Source organism: Pezoporus occidentalis, unplaced genomic scaffold, assembly GCF_034315485.1.
Source record: "Pezoporus occidentalis ecotype Australia unplaced genomic scaffold, CSIRO_AGI_Poc_V1 ctg397, whole genome shotgun sequence".
NCBI classification, from domain to species: domain Eukaryota; kingdom Metazoa; phylum Chordata; class Aves; order Psittaciformes; family Psittacidae; genus Pezoporus; species Pezoporus occidentalis.
In genome coordinates this window covers 78366-100576 of record NW_026915721.1, presented here as the reverse complement: position 1 = coordinate 100576, position 22211 = coordinate 78366, and the positions used below count along the sequence as shown (strand labels likewise).

The following is a 22211-nucleotide window of genomic DNA, read 5'->3' as shown; positions in this document are numbered from 1 at the left end:
TGGGAAGGAAGCAGCAGAGCAGCACACGAGTGCCGAGAGAACCAGAGCACGGAGTGATGGATTTAAGCACAGAAACGGGAAACTAAATCAGGGCTGTATCCGATACCTGCCCGTGGCTTTCTCAGGTTAGTTTATCAGTGAATTAACTGCAAAGGTGTCTGCCTTAACTCATCACGTATTGGCAAGTGGAGAGCCCTCCAGAGCTGCGGGGTGGGAGCTGAGCTTCATCAGCCATTTAGGGAGATGTTTGAGCTTGTGCTTAAACCTCAGCCTTCAGTTAGGTCTGAGCATGTCCTTCAAGCGCAGATGCTTATGTGAGTTCCTGCAGGGATGATCTGTGCGTGTGCTTAAATGTGCTCCTGACTGCGGGGTTTCTGGTGTTTCCTTAGAGAGCCGCTCCATGCGGGGAGTGCTCAGGAGCGTTCCTGCTTCCAAGTTTCGGTCCCCGTTCCCAGCTCACCCCCTGCGTGCTGGTGTTTAAACCAGGCACTACGTGCACGTACTGGTGGCACCTATTTTAGATACGTCCTGGTTTAGATGGGGCTTTTTGGAAGAGGAATTCTGCTCAACCCTTCCAGCACCACCTGTGTGCTCGGAGGGGAACCGGTTCTGTTGGTGACTTCAGTTTGTTGGCCCCTGGCCATAACCGCGAGGGGGAACGTTAAAATTTAACTAAAAAGGCATTTTCAATTCCACAAATGTTTCTGTGGATAATAGGCTTTGTAAGGCATTACTGCACAAATCCCAAATAGGGGGTTTAACCTCCTGCTTATTATCCCTTTAATTTTGGAAAGCCTTTAAGGGCTTTAATCTTCCATACAATTATGTTCAGGCTGAGTTGAGGGCACGCTGGTGCCCGCGGTGACTCGGATGCTCTGGCTGAGCTTTATCAAATGTGGTATTTTAGTATCATGTCGTATTTTATCGGGGGGGGGGGGGGGCGGCAAACAAACACCGTTTGGGGTAAATTCAACTCTTTTGGTGTGTCCTGCTCTGAATCCGGGGGGGAAAGTGGGACCCCCATGGGAAAGGTGTTTGCACTGGGGGGGGGGGGATGCTCCCTATGGACCCGCTCTCGGAGATCCCCCCCACCCAGGTTTGGGTCCCGGGATTGCCCCGCGGGTCGATGGGGGCGTGGCCTCGTGACGTCACTTCATTTGCATGCGGGCCCCCGCCTCCGGACGCGGTCAGCGCTGGCGCCGCAGGAAAGTTTGCGGCGGGGCGGGCGCGGAGCGGAGCGGGGCCGGGATGGACGCGCTCAAGTCCGCGGGTCGCGCCCTGCTCCGCAGCCCCAGCGTGCACAAACCCTCCTGGGCCAGCGGCCGGCACAAGAGTGAGACCCGCACCCCCCTGCGCGACCCCTTCTTCCTCCCCGCCTTTATCCGGCTCCGCGCCCGCTCTTCTCCCTGCTCGAGTTTCCCCTCTCCTCGCTCCCTTTCCGCGCTGCTTTGCCCCGTCCGCTCTCCTGCCCCCCCCTCCCTTCCGTGCCTCCTGTACCCACTTTCTGCTTCAGTCCTGCCCTGCGCCTCTCTCTTCGCCCCTCCCGTTGCCCGCTTTGCCTCCACGCTTTTGCTCCCTTTCTCCCTTACCCGCGGGGCTCTCCCTGTCCCTGCCGGGGGGGGTTGTCCCCATTCCCGTGGCGCGGCGGTTTCTGGCTCCGTCCCACGATCGATGGCCCCCGGGCGGCCGCTCGGGTCCCCTGTGGCCGGGCAAGGGGGGGCCCAGCGCGGCTGAGCCTGCCCGGCCCGCGGGCGAGATCGAGCTTCTGCGTGTTGCTGATGTGGTGAGACCGACCCGGCCCCGCTGCGCCCTTTCGCTGGGATTAAGGGCCTGCGGGAGGCGAGGGGGGGCCGAGCTGCACATGTGGGGTGCTGGCTGTGGGGCTTTGAGGGACTCCACAGAGACCCTTCGGGGCACAGCAGCCCTGACCCTGCTATGGGGTGACCTTGCAAACCGCCCTGTGCCCTTTGCTGCGCGGAGCATCGCACGGGATGGATGCGCCCTTGGCCTGGCTGCAGTCACTTGGTTAACGGGGGGACAGTGAGGTGGTGGTGGATGGTGCAGAATGGGACGTGTGAAGGAGCGTCCGTGTCTGCCTTCTGCTGCCTTGGGTGCTCCTTCCTTACTGAAAGCAGCACTTAAACCACCCAGTTTTGTCCTCTGCCAGTGTGATCTGTGGGTGGCATCATCCTGGGATGCGCAGAGGGTCCCCATTGTCAGCAAGGCCTGGAGCTGCCCTGCGCAGGATCTAGGAGCAGTGCCTGGAGGTTCCATCACCCAGCTCACCTGGCTGTTCACTGGTGCTCTCTGGTTCTAGCTGGGATGCGAGGTGAACGCAGCATCCCTCCTGTCCTTGGGTTTTCCTTTCCACCTCCTTGTTTGGCACCCATGTGTCGGGCACGGAGCCCTCCCGGGACCGCTCCCACTCGGCTGCCGTCACTTTGACTTCCAGCCGCGGCCGTTCCCGGCGCTGGGAGTGGTGCTGGGTTCGTGGCTGCTCGTCCCGGAGCTGAGTCACCGGTCACCCCGGGGTGCGGCCGCCCGGGCTCCACAGGGAGCTGCAGTTTGGCCCCGCTGCGCTGAGGCGGCCGAAGGGGACGGAGCATAAAGGGGGAAGCCTTCAGGGACGTGTTTTGTCTGCGGCGTGCGGAGGCTGCTCTCTGGGAGCCCCACTGCCCCCCAGGGCTGGGAGGCACCTTGGGAGGGCTGTGGTTTGTTGCCACATGCTCAAAGCAAGATCCTCCTTAAGCACGAGAGTGGCAGATCCTGGGTGTCAGCTCCGTGTCTGGAAGTCAGCTCCGGTGGGGCGGTTTCAGGCTCTGAAATATCCCCGTGGCTTTCAGTTTGGTCCCAGACTTATCTCTGTGTTTAGAACCATTCTTCCCACCATCCCCCCAGCACTAAAGGAAGAGGCTGGAGGCCTCCTTGGTGGTTTCCAGGGGAGAGCAGAGACATCTCTGAGGCTTCACCCCGGCAGTGGCTCCGTGGGGCTGCTGGTGACTGATTTAGCAAGTCTGAGCACATCACCTGGATACCTGCGGCTGCACATGGGCTCAGCCAGCGGCAAATCCCAGCTTAGCCCTGGTGGGTGGGTGATGGGTAGCACAGGCTAAGGTTATCCCTGTGATAGGTAACACAGAGTAAGGTTATCCCTGTGATGGGTAACACAGGGTGAGGTTATCCACACAATGAGTAGCCCAGGGTGAGGTTATCCCTGTGATGGGTAGCCCAGGGTGAGGTTATCCCTGTGATGGGTAGCACAGGGTAAGATTATCCCCATGATGGGTAGCACAGGGTGAAGTTATTGCCATGATGAGGCAACCCTGTGTGTGGCTGGGGCTGATGCTCAGGATCAGGTTATGGTGTGGGCCTGGGCACTCACAATTAAGCTGAGGAGCGGATGGATCTTAAAGGGCTTCTGCTGTTTGCTGCAGCTCATGGCTGAAGCATGCTGTCACCTCTTCTGACAGCCCCATCTCCCCCCAGCACCTTGCATGCTGCAGGAGACCAGGCAGTAGCTAAACCAACACCTTGTTCATACCAAAACCCTCCCTCAGGGCTTCTCAGAGGTACCTTGGGGTGTCAGAATCCAAGAGCCTCTTTGTTGCCTCTCTAGAGCTCCCAGAGAACTGGACCGATACCCGTGAGACGCTGCTGGAGGGGATGCTCTTCAGCCTCAAGTACATGGGCATGACCCTGGTGGAGCAGCCCAAGGGAGAAGAGCTCTCTGCGGCCGCCGTCAAAAGGATCGTCGCTACCGTGAGTATCCGTGCTGGAGCAGAGCCCTTTCTCCTGATGCTCAAACCAGCCTGTCATGGGGAGAGCATCAGAAGCCACAGGTCTAGAGACCAAAGTGCTGTCCATCTGCAGGTCCAGCCCTTCCAGGGGTGAGCAGGCTCCTGGTGCTGTAGGTAGAGCTGTGGGCACTGGCACTGGGGAGCCTGCCCGTGGGGCAGGCTGTGGAAAGCTGTTGTTGCAACTCTGAGCTCTGGCTCCCCTTGATAAGCTCGGGTGACCCTGGGTGTGGAAGAAGCCTCTGACCCAGTAAAATCGGCCTTCCCCAAGGCTGTATCTCCTCTTGCAAGGCAGGGACAGCATTTGAATGTGGCCAGCATGTGGCTAAGAGCTGGCGGGCAGTTCTGGCTTCTCCTCGCTGGCATTTGGAGGGTTAAGGGGAGCAGGGAGCAGGAGTTAGCTCCCATTCCCAGCTAATACCACTCATCCCACTGTAACTCGGAGGTTACAGCCGTCCTCTAGCATGGAGCCTCCCTGGAGCCCCTGCTCACCAGGCTCCAAGTGAAATTAACACTTCTTTAAGCCCTCATAAAAGGGAATGAGGCAAAGCCCCGGTTGTACAGTTAACTGTTGTAAAGTCAATGGGGTGTCCAACTGCGCTGGGTAATGGCTGATCCGTGCCTGACATGTGCTGAGCTGGACAGAGGGGAGTGCTCGCATGGAACGGGAGCTGCTGGCAGAGCCCTTCACGTCTGCTCTGAGCAGCCAAGGACAGAGCCTTGAAATGAAACCCCTGGGGCTGAGGCCATTGGAGGGACAGGTCTGACCCCGGAGCTCACATGAGATCCCTGGGCAGCGGGGCTGAGGACCCGCTTCTGTCAGTTTTCTATCAGTGACTTTCCCCTCCCTCTTCTCCTTCAAAGGCAAAAGCAAGCGGAAAGAAACTGCAGAAAGTGACTCTGAAAGTGTCCCCACGAGGGATCGTGTTGAACGACAGCAGAACGAACGAGCTGATCGAGAACGTCTCCATATACAGGTGGGTTATGGGCTGCGTGTCCCGAGGCTCCTCCTCTGACCCCATCTGCACCCAGGCTGAGCTGGCACCTCACCGGCCATCACGTCTGATGGGAAGCAGAAGGTGGGGAGGGAGGGTGGTGGCTAAATTTAAGGTAAATTTACATCATCAGGACAGCTGGTGGGAAGCTTGGAGGTATGTGTGGACTGCAGATCCTCAGCCAAGTGCTTCATGGCCACGTGTGACTTTACAGCCTGTTTGTGGCTATAGCAATGACCAAACATCTGGGGCGACAGGAGGAGGTGGTGAGAGCATCTCTGAGTGGGGGAGAGCACAAACAGCAGAGCCTGGGCTGCCCTCCCCTTGCTGGCTGCTCCACACTTCTGATAGAGTTAAACAGCTCTGGTGAAGAGCAGGGCTGGGGCAGCAGTGGGGACCCAGTACCACCATGGGGAGGGCAAGGATGGATTACCCCATATCCACTCCTCTGGCTTTGACAGGTATTTCATCCAAAGAGGCTGGAGGCAGGCACAGTCCTGGTGGAACAGAGCTCAGCTCCGGTCCGGCCCTTTCCATCCTCTCTGTCCCTCTGCATCCCACACTCTGCTTCTGTCCTTCACCTGCTGCTCTGCCCCCCTTTGCTAAAGGTGGGGTGGGGAGCACTGGGTCGGGGTGCTCTCTGTAACCGGGCTACTAACCTGCTTGCTCTCCTCTTAGTTCAGACTAAGCTGTGTGCTCAGAGCTGTGGTGCTGAGCCCCAGCCCTCCCCAGGAGAGGAACTGCTAAAGAGCAGAGCCAGGATGGGGGTCACTGCTGGGTAGCAGCAGGCAGAGCCATGGGTCTGCACTTCTTAGGTGCTGCTTCAGCTCCCCCCGTTCAGACACTGTCAACAGCCATTGGTAAAGCTGCTCCCCCCGGTCCTTGCTCACCTCCAGGCACCCCCTGATTGAGCTGCCTGAGGTCAGCGCATCCTCAGCAGGCTGCTGGTGTGGGGCCTGGTGCTGCAGGAGCAGGGGGCACAGCAAACACTGGTGTGTGTGTACCTGGGGGGGCCGTGGCCCCACTCTGTGAGCGTGCCCCAGCAGCGGCGGTGCCAGGGCTTCCCTCTGACACCTCGGGTCTTCTCTTGGGGTTCTCTGTGCACCGGGATGATGCTGGCTCTGAGCTCTTGCCCGATCATGTGCTGGGGCAGGACACAGGGGCCGTGGCTAAGCCGCAGGCGCCGAGAGGCATCGGTTGTAACACGCGCACAGGCGGGTGCGAGTGACTCTTTCCCTGGGGATTCAATGGCCATCAGCTCTGGAGCTGGTGCTGGGGCTTTCCCATCTCTGCTCAGCGACCTTCTGCAGCTTTGTCAGCATCATTAAGAGTGGCCAAGCTGTTGTGTGGGAAAATGGGAGAAAGGGGTAAACTTCCAGGGACCTCTTTAATCCAGAGCAGGGCTCAGCTCTGGGAAACAACATCCAGGCCGTTGAGCAGAGGCATCCTCGCATGCGACAAGAAACTAATGCAGCGCAATGCGTTTTGAGTGTGGCTTTCTGGAAGTCATCTGCTGGGAGCCGGGACCTTCCTATCCCCTCCCTGCAACCTCTGAGGGCAGCGCAGGGCCATGGGAAAGCTTTCACCCAAGCGTCCCGCTTTCTCCTCAGGTTTTCTTTCCTTAACCCCCATTTGCTCTGTTGTACGCCCAGGGCAGAGGCTTTGCTCGCTGCTCGCGCCTGCTGCCTTGCACTAAAGCTCCGGGGCTGCTCCAGCCTCTGCTCGCTGCCTTCAGATGAGATGCTCAGTGCTGCAGCTCCTGGCACGGATGGGCCCGTGGGAGATGGTGGTGGCTGATGCTGAGGGACCCACTCACCTGCAGCAGGGAGCCGAGCCCCCAGTCACAGCCTGGGCTCCCCAGGCAGGTCAGCCCCTTGCTCTGCCAGAGCCTTGGTCAGCATTTGGAGTCAGCCCCGCTGCGATGCGGCCATCCCAGGGAGGCTGAGCCTCCTTCCCATGTCCCCTGGGCTCAGGGGTCTCAGAACGTCCTGTACCTCTGCTACTGCGGCCCTTGGAGCCTGACTTTCAGCTTTTCTTGAGCACCTCTGCATCAGTTTCCTTCCCTGGTTTGAGATGAAATCCTAGGCTGAGGGCAAGTCCTCCTCTCTCCTTGCCAGCTCATCCTCCAAAGCGAATCTGTGCGTGTCTCTTGTGGAGGCAGAGCATTCATCAGGCGCGGTCCCAGGTGGGACACTGCAGAGCCTTCCCCTTCCCTAACCTGCCCTTCCCCACAGGCTCAAGCACTTTCTCTCCTCTCCTCCCCTCTCCTGCCTCTGTGCACAAGTGCCCGTGGTTCACACCATGGCTGCCAGAGCCGTGCTGCGCTCCTCTTACGTTCACACCAGTGGCATCCGCTCCTCTGCTTTGGAAGCAGTTGCATTGAAGCCTGTTAATGCTCCTGTTGCTCCCTCTGCCTTCCCTGCTTGGCCCTGGCGCTGGAAGCCCTGGGGTAGGCGCTTCCTGGCAGACGAGAGGAGAGGTTGGTTGATCTCCCCGGACAAGACGTTTCGTTCTGTCTTTCAGGATATCCTACTGCACGGCAGACAAGATCCACGATAAAGTGTTTGCCTACATTGCCCAGAACCAGCTCAATGAGAACCTGGAGTGCCATGCCTTCCTCTGTACCAAACGGAAAATGGTCAGTCCAGAGGAAGAAATGGGGATGTGGCTGTAGGAGAGGGAAGCAGAGAGGGTCCGTGCCGGTGAGATAACGGCTCTGCCCCTAGACAGAGTGAGGGGGCCCTGCCATGGGGGAGCACCCCCCTCCCGCTGCTCGCAGGCAGTGATCCTGGCAGTGCTGCCTGGCCGTTGCTATCGAGCAGGCAGAACTCTGGGCTGGATTCAGCCAAGGTCTAGGGCAGGGGTGGGAGGACCTGGTCCTGCACCCCCCTGAGCCCTGCTGTGTGCTGTGGTCCCACCTGATGGGACCCTTCCCTGCTCACATCCACCTCCCCAGGCTGCCAGAGAGTGCCTGAGGTGGCCTTGCTGATGGGAGACGTGCAGCCAGCGGTGCTGGGCTCGCTGCCCTGGCTCCCATCCAGTGCTTCCCATGCAAGGTCCTCGTCTAATTTTTAGCAGCCTCTCTACAGACCAGAGCCGTGTGCTCCCTCCCCATGGGAGCAGCACAGGAGATCCTACTGCGTGCCGAAGATGGGGCTCAGGGCAGAGACCTGTGTATAGGAACAGTCTCTGGCTCTTGCTTTGAACCTGCTCAGGGGACTTTTTCCTGCTAATTCAGTACATCAGGATGGGCAGGGACCCACACCAGTGAGCTAGAGAGGGAGAGGCATGGGTCGCTGCTGCAAGTGGGGCAAGGAGCTCTCCCTGAGAGAGCCCCACAGCAGGAGGGGGCTTTAGGGGAGAGGAAGGGCAGGTTAGACCCATCTGCCCACAGTTACCCTTCCTCTGCTGCCTGTGGTGAGGCCCAGCTGGAGGATGGGATCCCCTGAATCCACAGGGAATCAAACCTGGGTGCCCATGCATCCCAGCGTGGTGATTCCTGGGTCCTTACAAGCGTTCCTGCGCTCAGCTCTTAATATTCTGCACTTCTCCCAGCTCCTTTTTTTTTCCTGGGGGAGAGAATAATGGGAGCCACAAGTTGTCTCCTTTCCGCCGTGCGTTCCCGTCCGTGCAGGCAGAGATAAGCCTCGTTCTGCAGATTAGAATTCAACTCTCTCCAGTGCTAAAAGCCTTATCTCGGTGCTCCATCAGCTCAGAGCATCTCCCTCCCAGCGCACTTCTCCATGGCTTTTTGTGGCAAAACCTAGATTGGATTGATTGTTTTTAGCTTGCCTGTAAAACACACGTGAGGTGCTGCCCTGCTCCTGGGGCAGGTCCCTGGATGGGCACACGGCTTCCAGGCTCGGGCGTGTAATCAGTCTGTATTTTTAGCCCTTGGGTAATTCTCAGCCGTAGCTGGTCTATTGAACTTGATTCAGATGTGACAGCTTAAACTGTAAACAGCTGTGAGGAGTTTCATACTTAATTATGTATTTAAGGTTCTGCCATAAAGCATTTGCACTCCATCAAGGATGTAAATAGCTCCAGCACTGGATGAGCTCTCCTGCTTGGCTGGGCTGGCACCACCGGCTCTCCTCACCCAGCCACAGCTCCAGGATCCAGGGCTGCGGGCTCCAGCCCCAGCTCTGCCTTCGCTTACTTTGTGACTTGGTAAAAGCAGCTCCCTCCCGGAGGCTGCTGCAGCAGTGCAGGGTGCTCCCGGTTACCCCTTTGTGCTTCAGCTGCTCTCGAGCTCTGCCTCCTCCTGATGAAACCGCCTTTTGTGCCACATTCAGCACCTCCAGCCGCTCGGGCTGGTCAAGGTGGAGGGGTTTTAAATGCTCCTCAGGCTGTCGGCATGGGGAGGAATGGAGGGACTGAAGGGGAAGGTGCTCCTGCTCAGCCCTGGCTGTTGCCAAGCCATCCCACGCTGGTGGTCCAAGCCAGCGAGACCCCAGCTCAACTCGGGAGAGCCAGGGGAGGACCCTGGGGTCTCTCTTATCCTGTCCCATTGCACCTAAAGATGTCTGCAACAAGCTGTGTCCTGCATGGAGCAAGTCTCTGCGTTCATCCGCATTCGATTACCCCTCCCCAGTCAGGAGGGGAGCCCGTGGAGCTGAGGCTGGATCCAGGTTTTAACATGAATCTGCAAAGCCAAACTTCCACGTGGTTGAGCCCCACACGAGGAGCCGTGGGTTAACGTTGTCTTTCTCACCCCTGTCTTCCCAGGCACAAGCAGTCACCCTCACCGTGGCCCAGGCCTTCAAAATCGCGTTTGAGTTCTGGCAGGCAGCGAAGGAAGGTGAGGCTTCTCCCCTCCTCCCCCTCTTCATGTGGAAGCTCAAGGGATGACTTTGGGTTTTTTCCCAGCTTTCAAGTGCCTTTTCCCCTCACCCTCTGAATTTCCAGGGTGCTGTTAAGGTTGATGCAACCTCTGATGTGATTTAAGGCATCTTCCACGTTTCTCTTGACAGCCTTATAAATCCAGCCAGGTTTTGGCTGTGCTCCTCTCTTGCAGGCGGAGAGTGAAGGTCTCGGGTACCCAGAGCCCTGCCACTGGCAGGATTTTTGCTTTCACCTTCAATGAGATGATAAAAGGCACCCAAAGCCTGGGCTGCTGTGGGCAGTGGAGACCTGGTGGTCCCTCCCCACTGTCCATCTTCCCTAAAGACTTGTGGGGAGCCCTTCCCCAGGCAGTGATGGGGTCTCCTCGTTTTGCAGAGAAAGAGAAGCGGGAAAGGTTGGAAGGAGAAGGGACAAGCAGGCCCAGCTCGGAAGCCCCTGCCCACCCCGACACACGTAAGTCCCCAAGAGCAGAGCTTTGCTTTAGGCTCGGGCATGAGGAACAGCCTGAGGCTGCGGGGTTTGCCTTGACCAGGGCATGCTCCTGGGAGGGTTTGGTGACCAGCGAGGAGCAAATGCTTCTGTCCTATCAGGGATGCTGCCCTCAGCAGAGTGCTTGGGGCAAAGTCCTTCCACCCCCAGATACATCTCATGCAGCCCCTCCTACACAGCTGCTGCCACCCCAAGTCTGGTTGCTTCTGCCCCAGGCGTATTGGCTGTAATGTCCTTACGAGCTTAGCGTGGACCCCCGCATCCCAAGTTTGGTTTTGGGTTTGTCTTGGACCCAAAACACTTGCCATCCCATTGGCTGAGGGAGATGGACATCCACATGCCACTCTGCCTCTGGCTTCCCTAAGGAAAGCCCCATAAACCTGCTCATCATTCAGTGCCATGGGTCCTCTGCTGCCTCTGAAACGCAGGATGCATGGCCAGGGAGAAATGGGACAAAAGGCTAATCTCTCTTCCATGCTGGCCATGGAGATTTGGCACAGAGGAAAATAGCATTAAACTGGGCTTCCTTGCAGGATGGCACATCTCATTTCTTCATGTGAAGGCTCAGGACTGGAGGAATCTGTCACAAACAGTGGCACATTGGGATGAGTGAGGCCCGGGGCTGCCACAGGTATAGGAAGGGGCTCCAGCCTCTGCCTGGGGGATGCTCCACAGCTGGGGCACTGATCCCCTGTTACTGCAGGGTGAGGAGGAGGATTTGAGGCTTCCCTGAAACTGGTGCACCAGCAGCCCCAAGGCTGGGAACTGTTCTTCACCCAGGGCAGGATTTGTCCTCAGTCCTATAAAACAAAGCATCTTTTATAAGATGCTGAACCGCACGCAGTGCGCTGAGCTGAGGAGGTCACCCAGGGCTGTTCCCACACTGCATTGGGATGTCCTGGGGTGGGACCTGGCAGCTCTGCCTGGGGCTGATCCTGACTCATCCTGAGCATAAGCAGGTACCTGGAAGCCCCCCTCATGGCTGCTGGAGGGATGAGCCAGCTGGCCCTCCCCTGTGTCCCTGTCAAGAGGTGCCTGAGCTGAGCATCAGTAATAATTCAGGCTGAAACCACAGCGAATGCAGCTCCTCCGTGCTAAAATCTGGGGCCATCCTGAAGGGATGCGATGCAACCGTTTGGTTCCCTTCTAGAGGGGAAGTGCTTCCTGCACAAAGACTTGGTTTCCTGACATCTCTGCTCTCCTCTCCCCTGTCTCATTCCTTCTCCCCTCTGCTCACAGCAGCAGCCACGGGGAACTTGCTGGATTTAGAAGATTCTGCCAAGTTGCCCGTGCCCAGCAGCACAAACTCCCCACACCTGGATAACAGCATGTTTGGGCCCAGCTCCTCTGTGAACAACAACATGGTGTGGGTAAGTACGTGCCCGGGGGTGCCATGCCACCTCCCTTTCCTTTGCTCCAGGTCCCATCACGGGGCTGCTTCTTGGATGGGTGCAGGCAGTGCAGGGCTGCCCGAGCGAGCTGGGTTTGGCGTCCTTGAGACGATCGATCGGTGTTCAAGCACCTCCTGCCTTTCTGAGGCTCTGTAGATAAATGATAGGTACCCTGAGCAATGCCACTGCAGGTGAGTGAGCAGTCCTTATCCTCACGCAGCAGTCCTCAGTGGTTTGGCACTTCATTGAGAGACCACCCGACTGCTCTGTGCAGGGGAAAAGTCATGATGCTGATGGCTTTTGTTTCATTAGAATCAGGTTAGATTTATGGTCGTTTTGCTCTTGTTTTTCCTTTGTTCTTGGTTGTGGCTGTATCTGGCTTGTAAGAGCATGATGCCTTTAAAGTGTTTTCAATAATCTGGCTTAATTGTTCCATGGACCACCACCAACCCAGCCCATGTGCCCATCACCAGCCAGGCTGGGGCTGATCTTTGAACCCCCAACCGACCTGGGACCTCATCCCAGCCACATGTTTCCCAATCTGGAAACAAGCTGAATGTTGCTAGGATTGTGGAGAATTGAATGCTAAATGCCTTTGCCTGAAGCCTGTTTCTTGAGTGTGGCAGGGCTGAGCCTGAGGCTTTTCAGGTTAAGCCTAAAGATCCACTTAAGTCATATCAAATCCTGGAGGCTTATCAGCGCTCTGCAGTCCCTCCCCTATCGCAGAGTTTTCATACTTTACATATTACATTAAGTCTGTGAGTGCATTACATGATTTTGGGAATAGTCAAGTCTGTCCATAGCAAAGCCCTTGCACTGCATGGGAAGCCTTTCTCCTGCAAGCAACTCAAATGCTTAAGAGCAGATCAGAGATAAAGAACCCCAGAGCTGCTTTCAAGCAGTGAAGGTTCCTCCTGTGCTGGTGCAGAGTGGCTTTCTGGGTTCCTGATCCAGATACGCCCCAAGGGATGCCTGGAGCCTGTTGCTGAGCTCCATCCAGGTCCCTCCTTCTAGCAGCACGTACCAGTCGCATGCCGAGAGCTGGAAGAGCTGAGGGCTGTGGTTAACCCCAGAGCGGGATGTGGTCCAGCTGACAGGCCAGATCCAACCCATGGGATCTGAATTAACCTGGTTTGGAGATGGTGGGAAAAGGCCAAGCGCCTGCCCCATCCCTGGGCTCTGAAAGGAGTGGTGCATCCCTGACCCGAGCCTTGGGATCTGCTCTGAGGAAGCCTGGACCACCTGGAGATACATCTCTTACCCTGGAGCTTGTACAGAGAGTGAGATAAAACCTGCCCGAGGAGGCAGATTGCTGAGAGGGCTGCTGCTTTAGGCACTCAGAAGTCAGTTTATACATATATAGATACATACTTTTTTGTCTGCTCTGCTGAAGTGTGGAGCCAGATCCCTAAATACACTTTTGTGCGTTCTCTTAGCAACTACTTCTCTCTCTTTTTATCTCTTTAACAAAGGAAATGGATGATGGTCTCGACGAGGCATTTTCAAGGTAATTCTAATAATTCCCTTTACAAGTTCAAGCCACTGGGGGCCAGCCCAGGAGACTCAAGTAGTGACTGGCTTTTAATAATGCTTCTAATCTAATCAGCTGCTGTGATCTGACCTGGGCAGCTGCCCCATCGGTGCCTCAGCTGTTAATTGAAAGACAGGCTTTGAGGCTGCCTCACAAGCCAAATATTTTGACAACCTTCTAAGGATGGAGGGAGGCTCTGTATGATAGGGAATTCAATTGCCCAAGCAGGCAGTGTGTTTGTTGGGCTTGCTGGAGTGGTTTGAGCCTGCAGCGATGCTGGCCCAAGCTCCTGGCCTGGGGGAGCTTTATCCTTCCTACCTTGTTCCCATCTGTTCCCAACCTGCAGCAGCTGCTGAGTGCAGCCTCCCTGCTCCACTGGCCCTTGCTTGCAGCGTGGTTGCATCAGGGTGAGTCTGAGGCACCAGTTTTGAATTCGTGCACCTGAGCACAGAGCTTGTGGCCATAGCTTCCTGTGCCTTAGTGCACTTCCCAATCCAAATGAAGAGCTTCCCTGCACACACATGTCCAGCTGTGTTAAACAAATCCGTTTTCTTTCAGGTGAGTTTCCCTGTGTGTGTGCTTGTGCAGGCAGCCCCTGCAGGGTGATGGGGATGCTTTAGGGTACAGGGGTCCCAGCGTCCGGCTCTGGGCATGAAGCCACCCAACTGGGTGCTGCAGAAGCCCCAGTTTGGGCAATGAACTGCATTGGATGCAGCTGGTGCAGGCAGCAGAGAGCTCCCAGGCTCCTGCTCCAGGGAGACATCCTGGAAGAGGGAGCTGAGCCCAAGGCTGTCGCCTCCGCCCAGGTTTAGAGCAGTGCAGAAACTGCACGCTCAGCCCTAAGGAAGCAGACCTTCCTGCCTTGTTGGGCTCTCAGGAATGATTTACAGCTTCCACTTCCACAGTGGCCCTGTCCCAAGTTGTGTTCGATAAAGGGGCTGCTTGAATTTATGTCTTAGTGTCATCTGTTTTCCTCACCTCTGTTCCTTGCCCTACTTACTGAAGCAGATGGTGTTGACTGCGGTGTTTTGGTTTGCCCTGCTGGGTGCTGACTGTCACATCAGCCTTGGCCTTGTGGTGACTCAGTATTTGGGCTGCTCATCCACTGGGGTGGGTGCTTCTCAAAGCGTTCCTGCCACAGCACCATCGCTGGACACTTCTTTATTAAAAGATGTGTTCAGGTTGAGGCCGTGCCTCCCCGGATGAAGCACCAAATACTTGAGTTAACCTTTGGCCCTGGGACAATTGATGCTGCAGTGGTGCATTTTCACAGAGGTATTTAATAACGCAGCAATAAATGGGGGCTTGTTAGGTTTTGTGAAACATCTCGTGACTCTGTGATCGGGGATGTGCTGGCATGACCTCTTCAAGCCGATCCTGTGGGTACTAAACATCATCTGAGTCCTGCCGTGTCTTAACCCACGTTGTTAGATGCTCAGGCCGGGGAGCACAGCCTGTGTGTGCACACACCACCGTGAAAACTCACCCGTGGTCAGCAGAGCCCTGCGCTGAGCTCAAACCCAGCTAAGGATGCACCCGCCAACAAGAGCTCAGGGGAGGAGAGCGGCACCGTTCTGCCAGACCATTAATACCTGGGATGTCCAGGCTGTAAATTCCCTGGGTGCCTATAGGGGAAATGTTAGGGTAAACCAGCAGCAAATGTTATGTGCCAGCTCTCCCCTTACTGAATGATTTCATTCCACTGGAGGATTTTGAAATGTGGACCTGCAGCTGGGGTTCAGCATTATGGATGCAGCAAGCATCCAGGCTATGAACTGCACAGATTTGTGTTCTTACTTTGTTTTTCTCCCCTGTTAGACTGGCTCAGTCGAGAACAAACCCTCACGTCCTTGACACAGGACTGACAGCTCAAGACATCCAGAGTGCAGAAACGCTCTCGCCAGTAGACTGGAACAAAATAGATTCCAACACAGGCGAGAAAGATGATCTGTTCATGTTTTGAGGTCAGAGGCATCTAAGAGCTGACAAGAGAATAACCACTGAAAGTCTGTGGACTGAATCATGCTGATCCAGGTGCTGTATGCAAGGGACTCTTCTTGGCTTTTCACCAAGTCAGGTGATGTTACAGCACAGTTTAGACCAAAGCTTTAGGAATCTAATGCAGATTTTTGTACTTTGCTTTTATCTAAACCACAAGATGCTCTTGAGCATATTTATTCATAACCGTTACAGTTTACATATACTATTGGAAGGTGTGTAGAGCATCTACAGTATTACATGGCAATATGCCATGGAAGAACCTTCAGCAGTGCCTGTTCCTCTCTGAAAAAAGACTATGCAACACCAAAGTCTCCCTGTAGATACTTTTGTAGACAAAGATCTGCAGATGCAAATGCAATTGCAAGCACAACTGTTACTAATCCACTGTTTTGGAACACAGCACCTGCCTAGGCGGAGCGGAGGAGATTTGCAGCAGCTGCTAACAGTGTTAAAATCAAAGAGGTAGCAGAGATCTTGCTTTTGTTATGAATGTCTGTGATACTCTCACAGTTGTCAATCACCCTTATGAGTTCTGGCTGTTTCCTTGCCAGCTTTGGATGGGAATTGACACTTTTTTTACCCAAAGACTCTATGAAGTTTTGCACTTTAAAACTTGAACTGAAAGCAGTGGTCCGAGCTGTCGAGGTAAGCAGTGCCTGTAACTTCTCTTCAGAAGCTATTAACCCCCCAAAACCCCAACCCAGCAGTGCTGCAGATCTGTTTCAGAACTGACTGCTCACGTGCACCGTTTCTGATGTGACTCAAACACTAAGGCTCCATTGCACTGTTGGCTTGAAAAGCAGAACCACTGGGGAGCAACAATTTGTTTTGCTGAAGCGTGTTGGAAGTTGCAGGTTGGGTGAAGCCAGTAGCACAATAGATCTGTGTTCTTAGCCCTGCTAAGTGGATTTGGCTGTGCGTGCCTTTTTACTGTCTCAGAACCATTTGGTTGTTGCTCACTCAATAGACTGAAATAGAATTGGATTAGGCAAGGCCAATACCTGGATGTTCAATTGGCAAGAGGTGCCCCTTCCAGCGGTGCTCTGATCCTCTGATCCGTGTCTCCCGCCAGGCTCGGGAAGCTGTCTTCATCTGCTCCTGGAGTTGAAACTAAGTAATGGAGGTATAAAGCTTATGCTAATTAAAAGATTAAGTTTAATGATCCTAAATAGTCGCACTGACAGTTTGCAGTGTTTGTGGCCTTATGTGAAGTATACTAATCTGTTTTATAGATTTGTAACTTGGGTTTGGAACACTAATTCATTCCCCAGATAGCTCTTTAGAACTTGCTTAAAACTGCTTGCAGAAGACAAAAAACCCAAGGAAAAACCTCGTTGTCAGCTGTAAGGATTTATTAGGGAACAGCTGAGTGACTCTGACTAAAATTTGTTCCCCCCCAAGTGTTATTGTGATAAAGTATCGAGGACTCGAGGAGCTGACTCATCATGTCTCTTAATCAAATGTGTGCTTTCGCCACAAAATTGTGTTTAAAGCAAGTTTCATCTGGAAGCTCCTGTGCCTGTGACTTGCTGGTCGTGTGTAGGGCAGCGGTCTCGCCATTGCAGGGGTTACTCCCACTTTGTCCATGCTCTGGAGACATGAACCTATCGCATCAGCAATGCCAGAGCCACGTAGAAGTGGTGATCTCCCTAGGGAAGAGCTTGGGCTGTGGGAATGGCCTGTGAGCATTTCTCTGTACATTGATCTTTCTCCTTTTCTAGAGCCTCTAGGAGCACATACTGAAATGCACAGTGCTACAGATGTACGTATATAGTTTTTTAAGGAAACCTTAAAGAATACCTGTACTGAGGGGAATAAAATTCTACCATTTTTTGGAGTGTCTGTGCTGGGTGACTTCATTTTTACCATGGCAATAGAGAAGCCTCTCTATTTCCAACTGGTTGAATCCTCCATCTTCCTTGATGCATACCAGTAAGCAATGGGAACATCCACGGGAGGTTTCTGGCTGTGGGAAAGCTGTGCCAGGGCCATCCTGGTGGGAAGATGACTGCAGCTGGACACTAGGCCACAGTGCTGCCTCCAGGAAATGCTTGTGGATCTGGATGTGGCCACGCTGGATGCACAGAGGGATGCACAGCAGCCGCCTGCCTGCATCACTGGGTTGGCCTCCAGGTAAGGGTGTGACTGGATGAGAAAAGGGAGGTTGGTGCTTCAGGCTTGTCTGCAGATTAACACAATGCTGGTAACATCAAAACCCCAAATCTCATAATTGATAGAGGTTCTGAGTTGCTCATTTAATGCATCCCCAAAACTGCAACAACCAACCCTCAGCGGCTTCTTGCTGCCAAACCCAGGCTGGGTTTACATGTGAAGTGCATCAAGTGTTGCTCTTTCCTCTCTGTTCAAGGCTTGCTCTTCAGTGATGCTCAGGTCAAATCCAGCTCTGAGCTCACGCACCGGCTGTCGGGGACGGTGCTGTGCGCCGCAGCAGGTACCAGCCTCTCAGCTTCTCTCTCCTTGGGGCACCAAGAGCCTTTGCAAATGTGTGCCAAGCTTGAGCAAGAGCTGTTGTTACCCAGATTGCTCTTGTTTAAAGCACAAGTAGAGCAACATTTCATCTGAACACCTGAATGCTGTTGTTTTTCATAGCCAGCCCCAGGGTGCTGGGGGCTGTGAGCAGCTCTGCGAGGCTTCCTTGTGCTCTGAAGCAAGAAGCAATAACTGTCCTTGTGGACAAGCACAAATGCATTTTGGCCGGGGATGGAGCGGGGACCGGGTGGGGATGGAGGCTGAACGTGTCAGCGCTGCGTGACGCCAACAGCCAGCTGCCAGAGCCCAGTGAGACTCATCCCTGTGGAAGCCAAGGGGTTGAACCAGAACAAACGCCAGGCAAAGACTGAAAAGCCTTGTGCTGGCCTTGCTGGCACCCAGGGCAGGGGCTTGCTCTGGATCAGCAGCCAGTGCCAATGGGGTGTTTTGCAAGTGTGTCACTGCCTTTGCTGTCCATCTTCTTCCAGGGTTTACAGCACTTAATAGCAGGAGATGATGGTGCAGCAGGAGAGCAGAGCAGGGATGGATGCAGCATTAGCAAATGGCTTTTGTCACAGCTTCCGTTGCAGGGAGCAGCGGAGCCACGTGCCATCGTGGTTGCCCTCAGTCCACACAGACAACGAGGGGTGCAGGGTTGTTCTGCCAAAGCCCTTCTGTGCATGGAAGTATATTGAGAAAATGCTGTCATTTCAGTGCCAGAAATTCCACGCACTTGTCGCAGGTAACTTCTTTATGCCTGTCCCTTCAGAGGAAATCCTGCTGATGCTCTGGTCCCCTTAACTGAGACCTCTAGAGCCTCAGTTCATCAGGTCGGTAACTTGGGATTGACAGTGCCCAGGTTGTGCCCCTGCAGCACAAGCCCCGTTGGTCACCTGGAGCCAAGTGAGATGCAACGAGGGCTGGGGAGAACCCAGGAGCTTTCTCCATCCGCAGCACGGGAGGACCCGGGAGCCCACAGCAGCAGCCATGGGGCCAGAAGCTGAAGTGTCCCAGCACAAAGCGAGCGAGCGGGGCCCTGCTGCAGCCTGTGGCTCAGAGGTTCTTCATGCAGCAAAGCAGCAGCTGACTGCAAGCAATCTATCAGGAGTGAGCAGACACTGCTTATGACAGAGGGAGTCTTAATATTGCATTACTTCATTTATTTAGCACCTCTCCTCTAATGCCCAGGGGAAGGACAATGGGAAAGTGTTGTGGGTTGCTGGGGGCTGGTTGTTTCTTCTCTTCCCTGCACAGAACAAACAGCCTCCAGATGGTTCTCGGCTGAGCGAAGAAATACTGGCTTTACAAAAAGAAGGGATGTCAAGTCATTAAAAGCTGCAGGAAGAGAAGTCTTCTGAGATGGGAGTGGAAATGGGGCCAAGAGAGCTGGAGCCAGAAAGCAGATGTAGGAAGCACAGGGAGACGGGAGGCAGTTGCACAGTGAATGCACAGTTAGAAGGTGATTCCTGACCAAGTGCTGGTTCAGCTCCTGCCACCAGCCTCTCTCACTGGACACACGCTCGGTCCCTTCTCCTCTGGGCTCTGATCCCTGTCAGCAGCAATTGCTTCCCACTCCAAGCTCTGGAGATGCTCCTGGCGTGGTGGCTCTGAGCCAGCAGAGCCAAAGGGACCCTCTGCTCTGCCCGGGGAGCGGATGAGGCCTCTGCCATGGGGCCACACGCCGCCGGCCCGCAGCCGGGGCTCTCCATCGCGCCCAGCGCCCGCCTGGCACCGCTCGGCTTTGGCAGCACCGAGCATCTCCTGGGGCATTGACCTGCTGGAAGGCTGCTGGGCTCGGCTGCCAGCAGGGATGTGTGTTTGCAACGGAGAGCTCATCGCCTGTTCCCCGCCGTGCGCCTGGGGGGGCTCCCTGGAAGCTGTTGCAGGAGCAGGGTTGTGCCAGCAAACCCAGCGTGGGAGCGCCAGGGAAAGCGGTGCCGGCTGCGCTCGCAGGCAGGGGCTGTGCCACCTCTCAGCTCTCCTCGTCGCTTTTCCTTCCAGGAGTGAGGTATGGTTGTCACCAGCGTCACTGCTCCCACGTCAGGGCTGTGGGGTCGCTCCTTTCCCTGCAGAGAAAATATAAGGAGAGGCAGGTTGTGAAACGTCAACCCCATCAGGTCTTGGCTCTAAAATCCCCGCTGACTCCTGTGATTTATCACTCACCCAGCTGCTACTTGCAGCTTGGATAAGATAAGCGGGGGGGGGGGAATATGAATTTTAAAAGCTTGGCTTTAAAGCCCACAGAGTAAGGCCAGGAATCCTCTCCTGGCCGAGGTAACAGGGCAAGAACATCACTGGTCACAGCTGAAATAAAACAGCCATCCGCTCCAGGCGGCCCTAGGAGAGGATAATTCTGCTGCCTTCTCTTCCCTGATGTGGTTTTTGACCCATGATGTGAGAAAACCAGTATTTAGGTACAAAACCCCCGCTGCCTTCCTTGTCTTTCCATTTATCACCCAGACACCTCGTTTGCTCTGGTTCCGTTTCAGGCAGCAGAAGCAAACCCGCGCCTGGGACAGCCCTGAGCCATCATCTCTCTGGGCACATGGGGTGATGCCCAGCGGGTTCTCCTTCCCCTCCTTTCCAACCAGCCACTCTGCGAGCTCTGCTCCAGCTCACTCACTTTCTGCCTCCATTGGGGTTTGCTTTGCACCTCTTCAGCCTCAACCATCAGCAGTTTCTCACCCAGCAAAGCCTCCGTCCTCCACGCGCGTTTCCTCCCGCTCTGACAGCAACCTCAGCAGCAGGTTCTGTCCCGGCTGCTGAGAGTCCCACAGATGGTAACACCACTGCAGGCACAGGTATTGCTTAAAAGCCTTGATGATGATCCTTTGCAGGGAGCTATTTGGCTTGTGCCTTTGTGCTTCCATCACCCTACCTGAATCCTGCCACAACAGCCCCCAGACTTGCTGCTTCTTGGGTCTTGTTTTAGCTACAACCCTCCTCCCTTTCCCTGCTTGGCAGCATGGATTTTCATGCGACGTCCCAGCACAAGGCCTGTCACTCGGCTATTGCCTGGATCACAAGCTCGTACGCACAAGCCCCAGGTCTAATGAATGTAATAAAATGTGTAAAAGTACTAAATCTCCTCAGGCGTGACAATTTGATCACTTCTATCCACTGTCACAGCACAAGGAAAACTGTCAGGGAAGAATAAACCAGTTCTGGCTCTGGCATTTTTTATGACTTTTAATACGTTTCCTTTTTTTGTTCCTGGAAATTTAAATTATAGTGGTATGCTTCACTAAAAAAAAAAGGAAGTCTCCATAGCAACAGGAACATCTAAATTATTACAGCTGATCACTTCCCCGCCAGAGTCACATCACCTGCCTTTGCCTTGTAGTCCCAGAGGTGCAGGCCTCTAATAGGGGCTTTGTAACTTATTTATTGTCGTGCTTATTATTTATATATCGTGCTTATTTATACAGTGTGCTTTGTAACTTATTTATTATAGTGCTGTGTACACACAGCGCTTTCTCCATTAATGGAGAAATCCTCCAGAAGGATTTAAGCCTGATACCTGGAGGCTGGGTTTCAGGTTTGCTCTGGGACTCCTTACTTCATGAGTCTTTCTCATCTAGGTGGGTGCTTTGGTCGTCCTGGGTGAAGGTGGAGCATTCAGCTGATGGGAATTCTTGCACTGGGGCAGGTAGGAGACAAGGTGCTGAGCCTGCAGCACCAGGAACGTGCTTGTTGCATTTACAAGCTGGAGTCACTTCTAGTTGTGTTTTCTTTCCAAGTTCCCATTTGTCATCCCAGAAACCTTCCGTGGCTGCTCGACATTCCAGTGGGAAGGTGCCGCCTGTTTTCCAGCCACCACCCCTACATCTGAGCCTCCTCAGTGACTTTGGGCTCCGAAGCAGTTGGAGCTTTCCACTCTGGAGGAATTCCTTCACATTAACTATGAGGAAAGCCTGACCGATTCAGAGCTGTCCAATGGAAGAGACAAATATGCTGGAAGAAATAAAGACTATTTATTTCCCCTCCGAGTTATAGGAATCATATGCATCAGCTGGATCAATAGGTTGAAAGTGCCCAGCCAGAAAGATGTTCTACATAAAAAAGCAGAAGCCCTCCTTTAAGCTCAGGTATTATCATGTTGTAAGTGAAATTATGATAGTAAACCGTGTTTAGAGGCTCTCTTGGAAAGCTCAGGTTAAGAACAAAAGCTTAATAAATGTACTTGTACGTAGTAACAAGATCCCTGTATGTATCTATCAGATCTTATCGTGTTCACTAATAGCAGAGATTTGCTTTTGTGTCCTCTAATTCCCACTGCCGTGTGGTGCGTTCCTGGGTAATCATTTCCTGCCTTTTCCCCCAGAGGTGGCTGCGATTCAGGGACCTGTTTGCAGGGCAGAGCATGGCAATGACAGAGGAATGCAGCAATCTTCACATGTCTCAAACATCACTTATCCCTTACCCTCTGGAGCACAAGAGCTGAGGTGCGGACAAGCGGCTGTGGTTCACTGAGGCCAGTCCAAAGCAGAAACGCTGAAAGCCCAGGGAATGTGTCAGAGTTCCTTGGCTGGCTTGAGTTGTTTGTGAGGATGGGCCAGGGAGCTCCAGAGAGGGGCCTCAAGGAGAGACCCCGCAGGTTCTGGGTACAGCTGTCACTGGGGCGATGCCAGGCAGACGCTGCCACAGGAGCGGGGTGCAGCGTCTGTCAGTGGCT

The 22211-nt window shown here is 54.5% G+C and overlaps 1 protein-coding gene and 1 long non-coding RNA gene across 7 annotated transcripts; both read left to right on the top strand.

Annotated features, from left to right (window-relative positions):
* The first annotated feature begins 1166 nt into the window (after positions 1-1166).
* On the top strand, positions 1167-16682 carry LDLRAP1 (low density lipoprotein receptor adaptor protein 1). 2 transcript variants are annotated; one of them, XM_062632761.1, is made up of 9 exons: positions 1167-1333; positions 3617-3759; positions 4659-4771; positions 7313-7427; positions 9518-9590; positions 10010-10087; positions 11366-11493; positions 12987-13021; positions 14864-16682. In XM_062632761.1, the coding sequence occupies exons 1-9, from the start codon at positions 1249-1251 to the stop codon at positions 15006-15008; spliced, it is 915 nt and encodes a 304-aa protein (XP_062488745.1). In that variant the 5' UTR covers positions 1167-1248; the 3' UTR covers positions 15009-16682. The 2 variants fall into 2 exon arrangements, with proteins under 2 accessions (XP_062488745.1, XP_062488744.1); XM_062632760.1 differs by having other exon boundaries at positions 11363-11493.
* Positions 16683-21735, top strand: LOC134170950 (uncharacterized). 5 transcript variants are annotated; one of them, XR_009967422.1, is made up of 4 exons: positions 16683-19950; positions 20026-20566; positions 21118-21185; positions 21296-21735. It is a non-coding gene; the product is annotated as an uncharacterized LOC134170950 (long non-coding RNA). The 5 variants fall into 5 exon arrangements; XR_009967419.1 differs by having other exon boundaries at positions 21118-21735; XR_009967420.1 differs by lacking the exons at positions 21118-21185; positions 21296-21735 and having other exon boundaries at positions 16683-18278; positions 18411-19950; positions 20026-20715.
* The last annotated feature ends 476 nt before the right edge of the window (positions 21736-22211 follow it).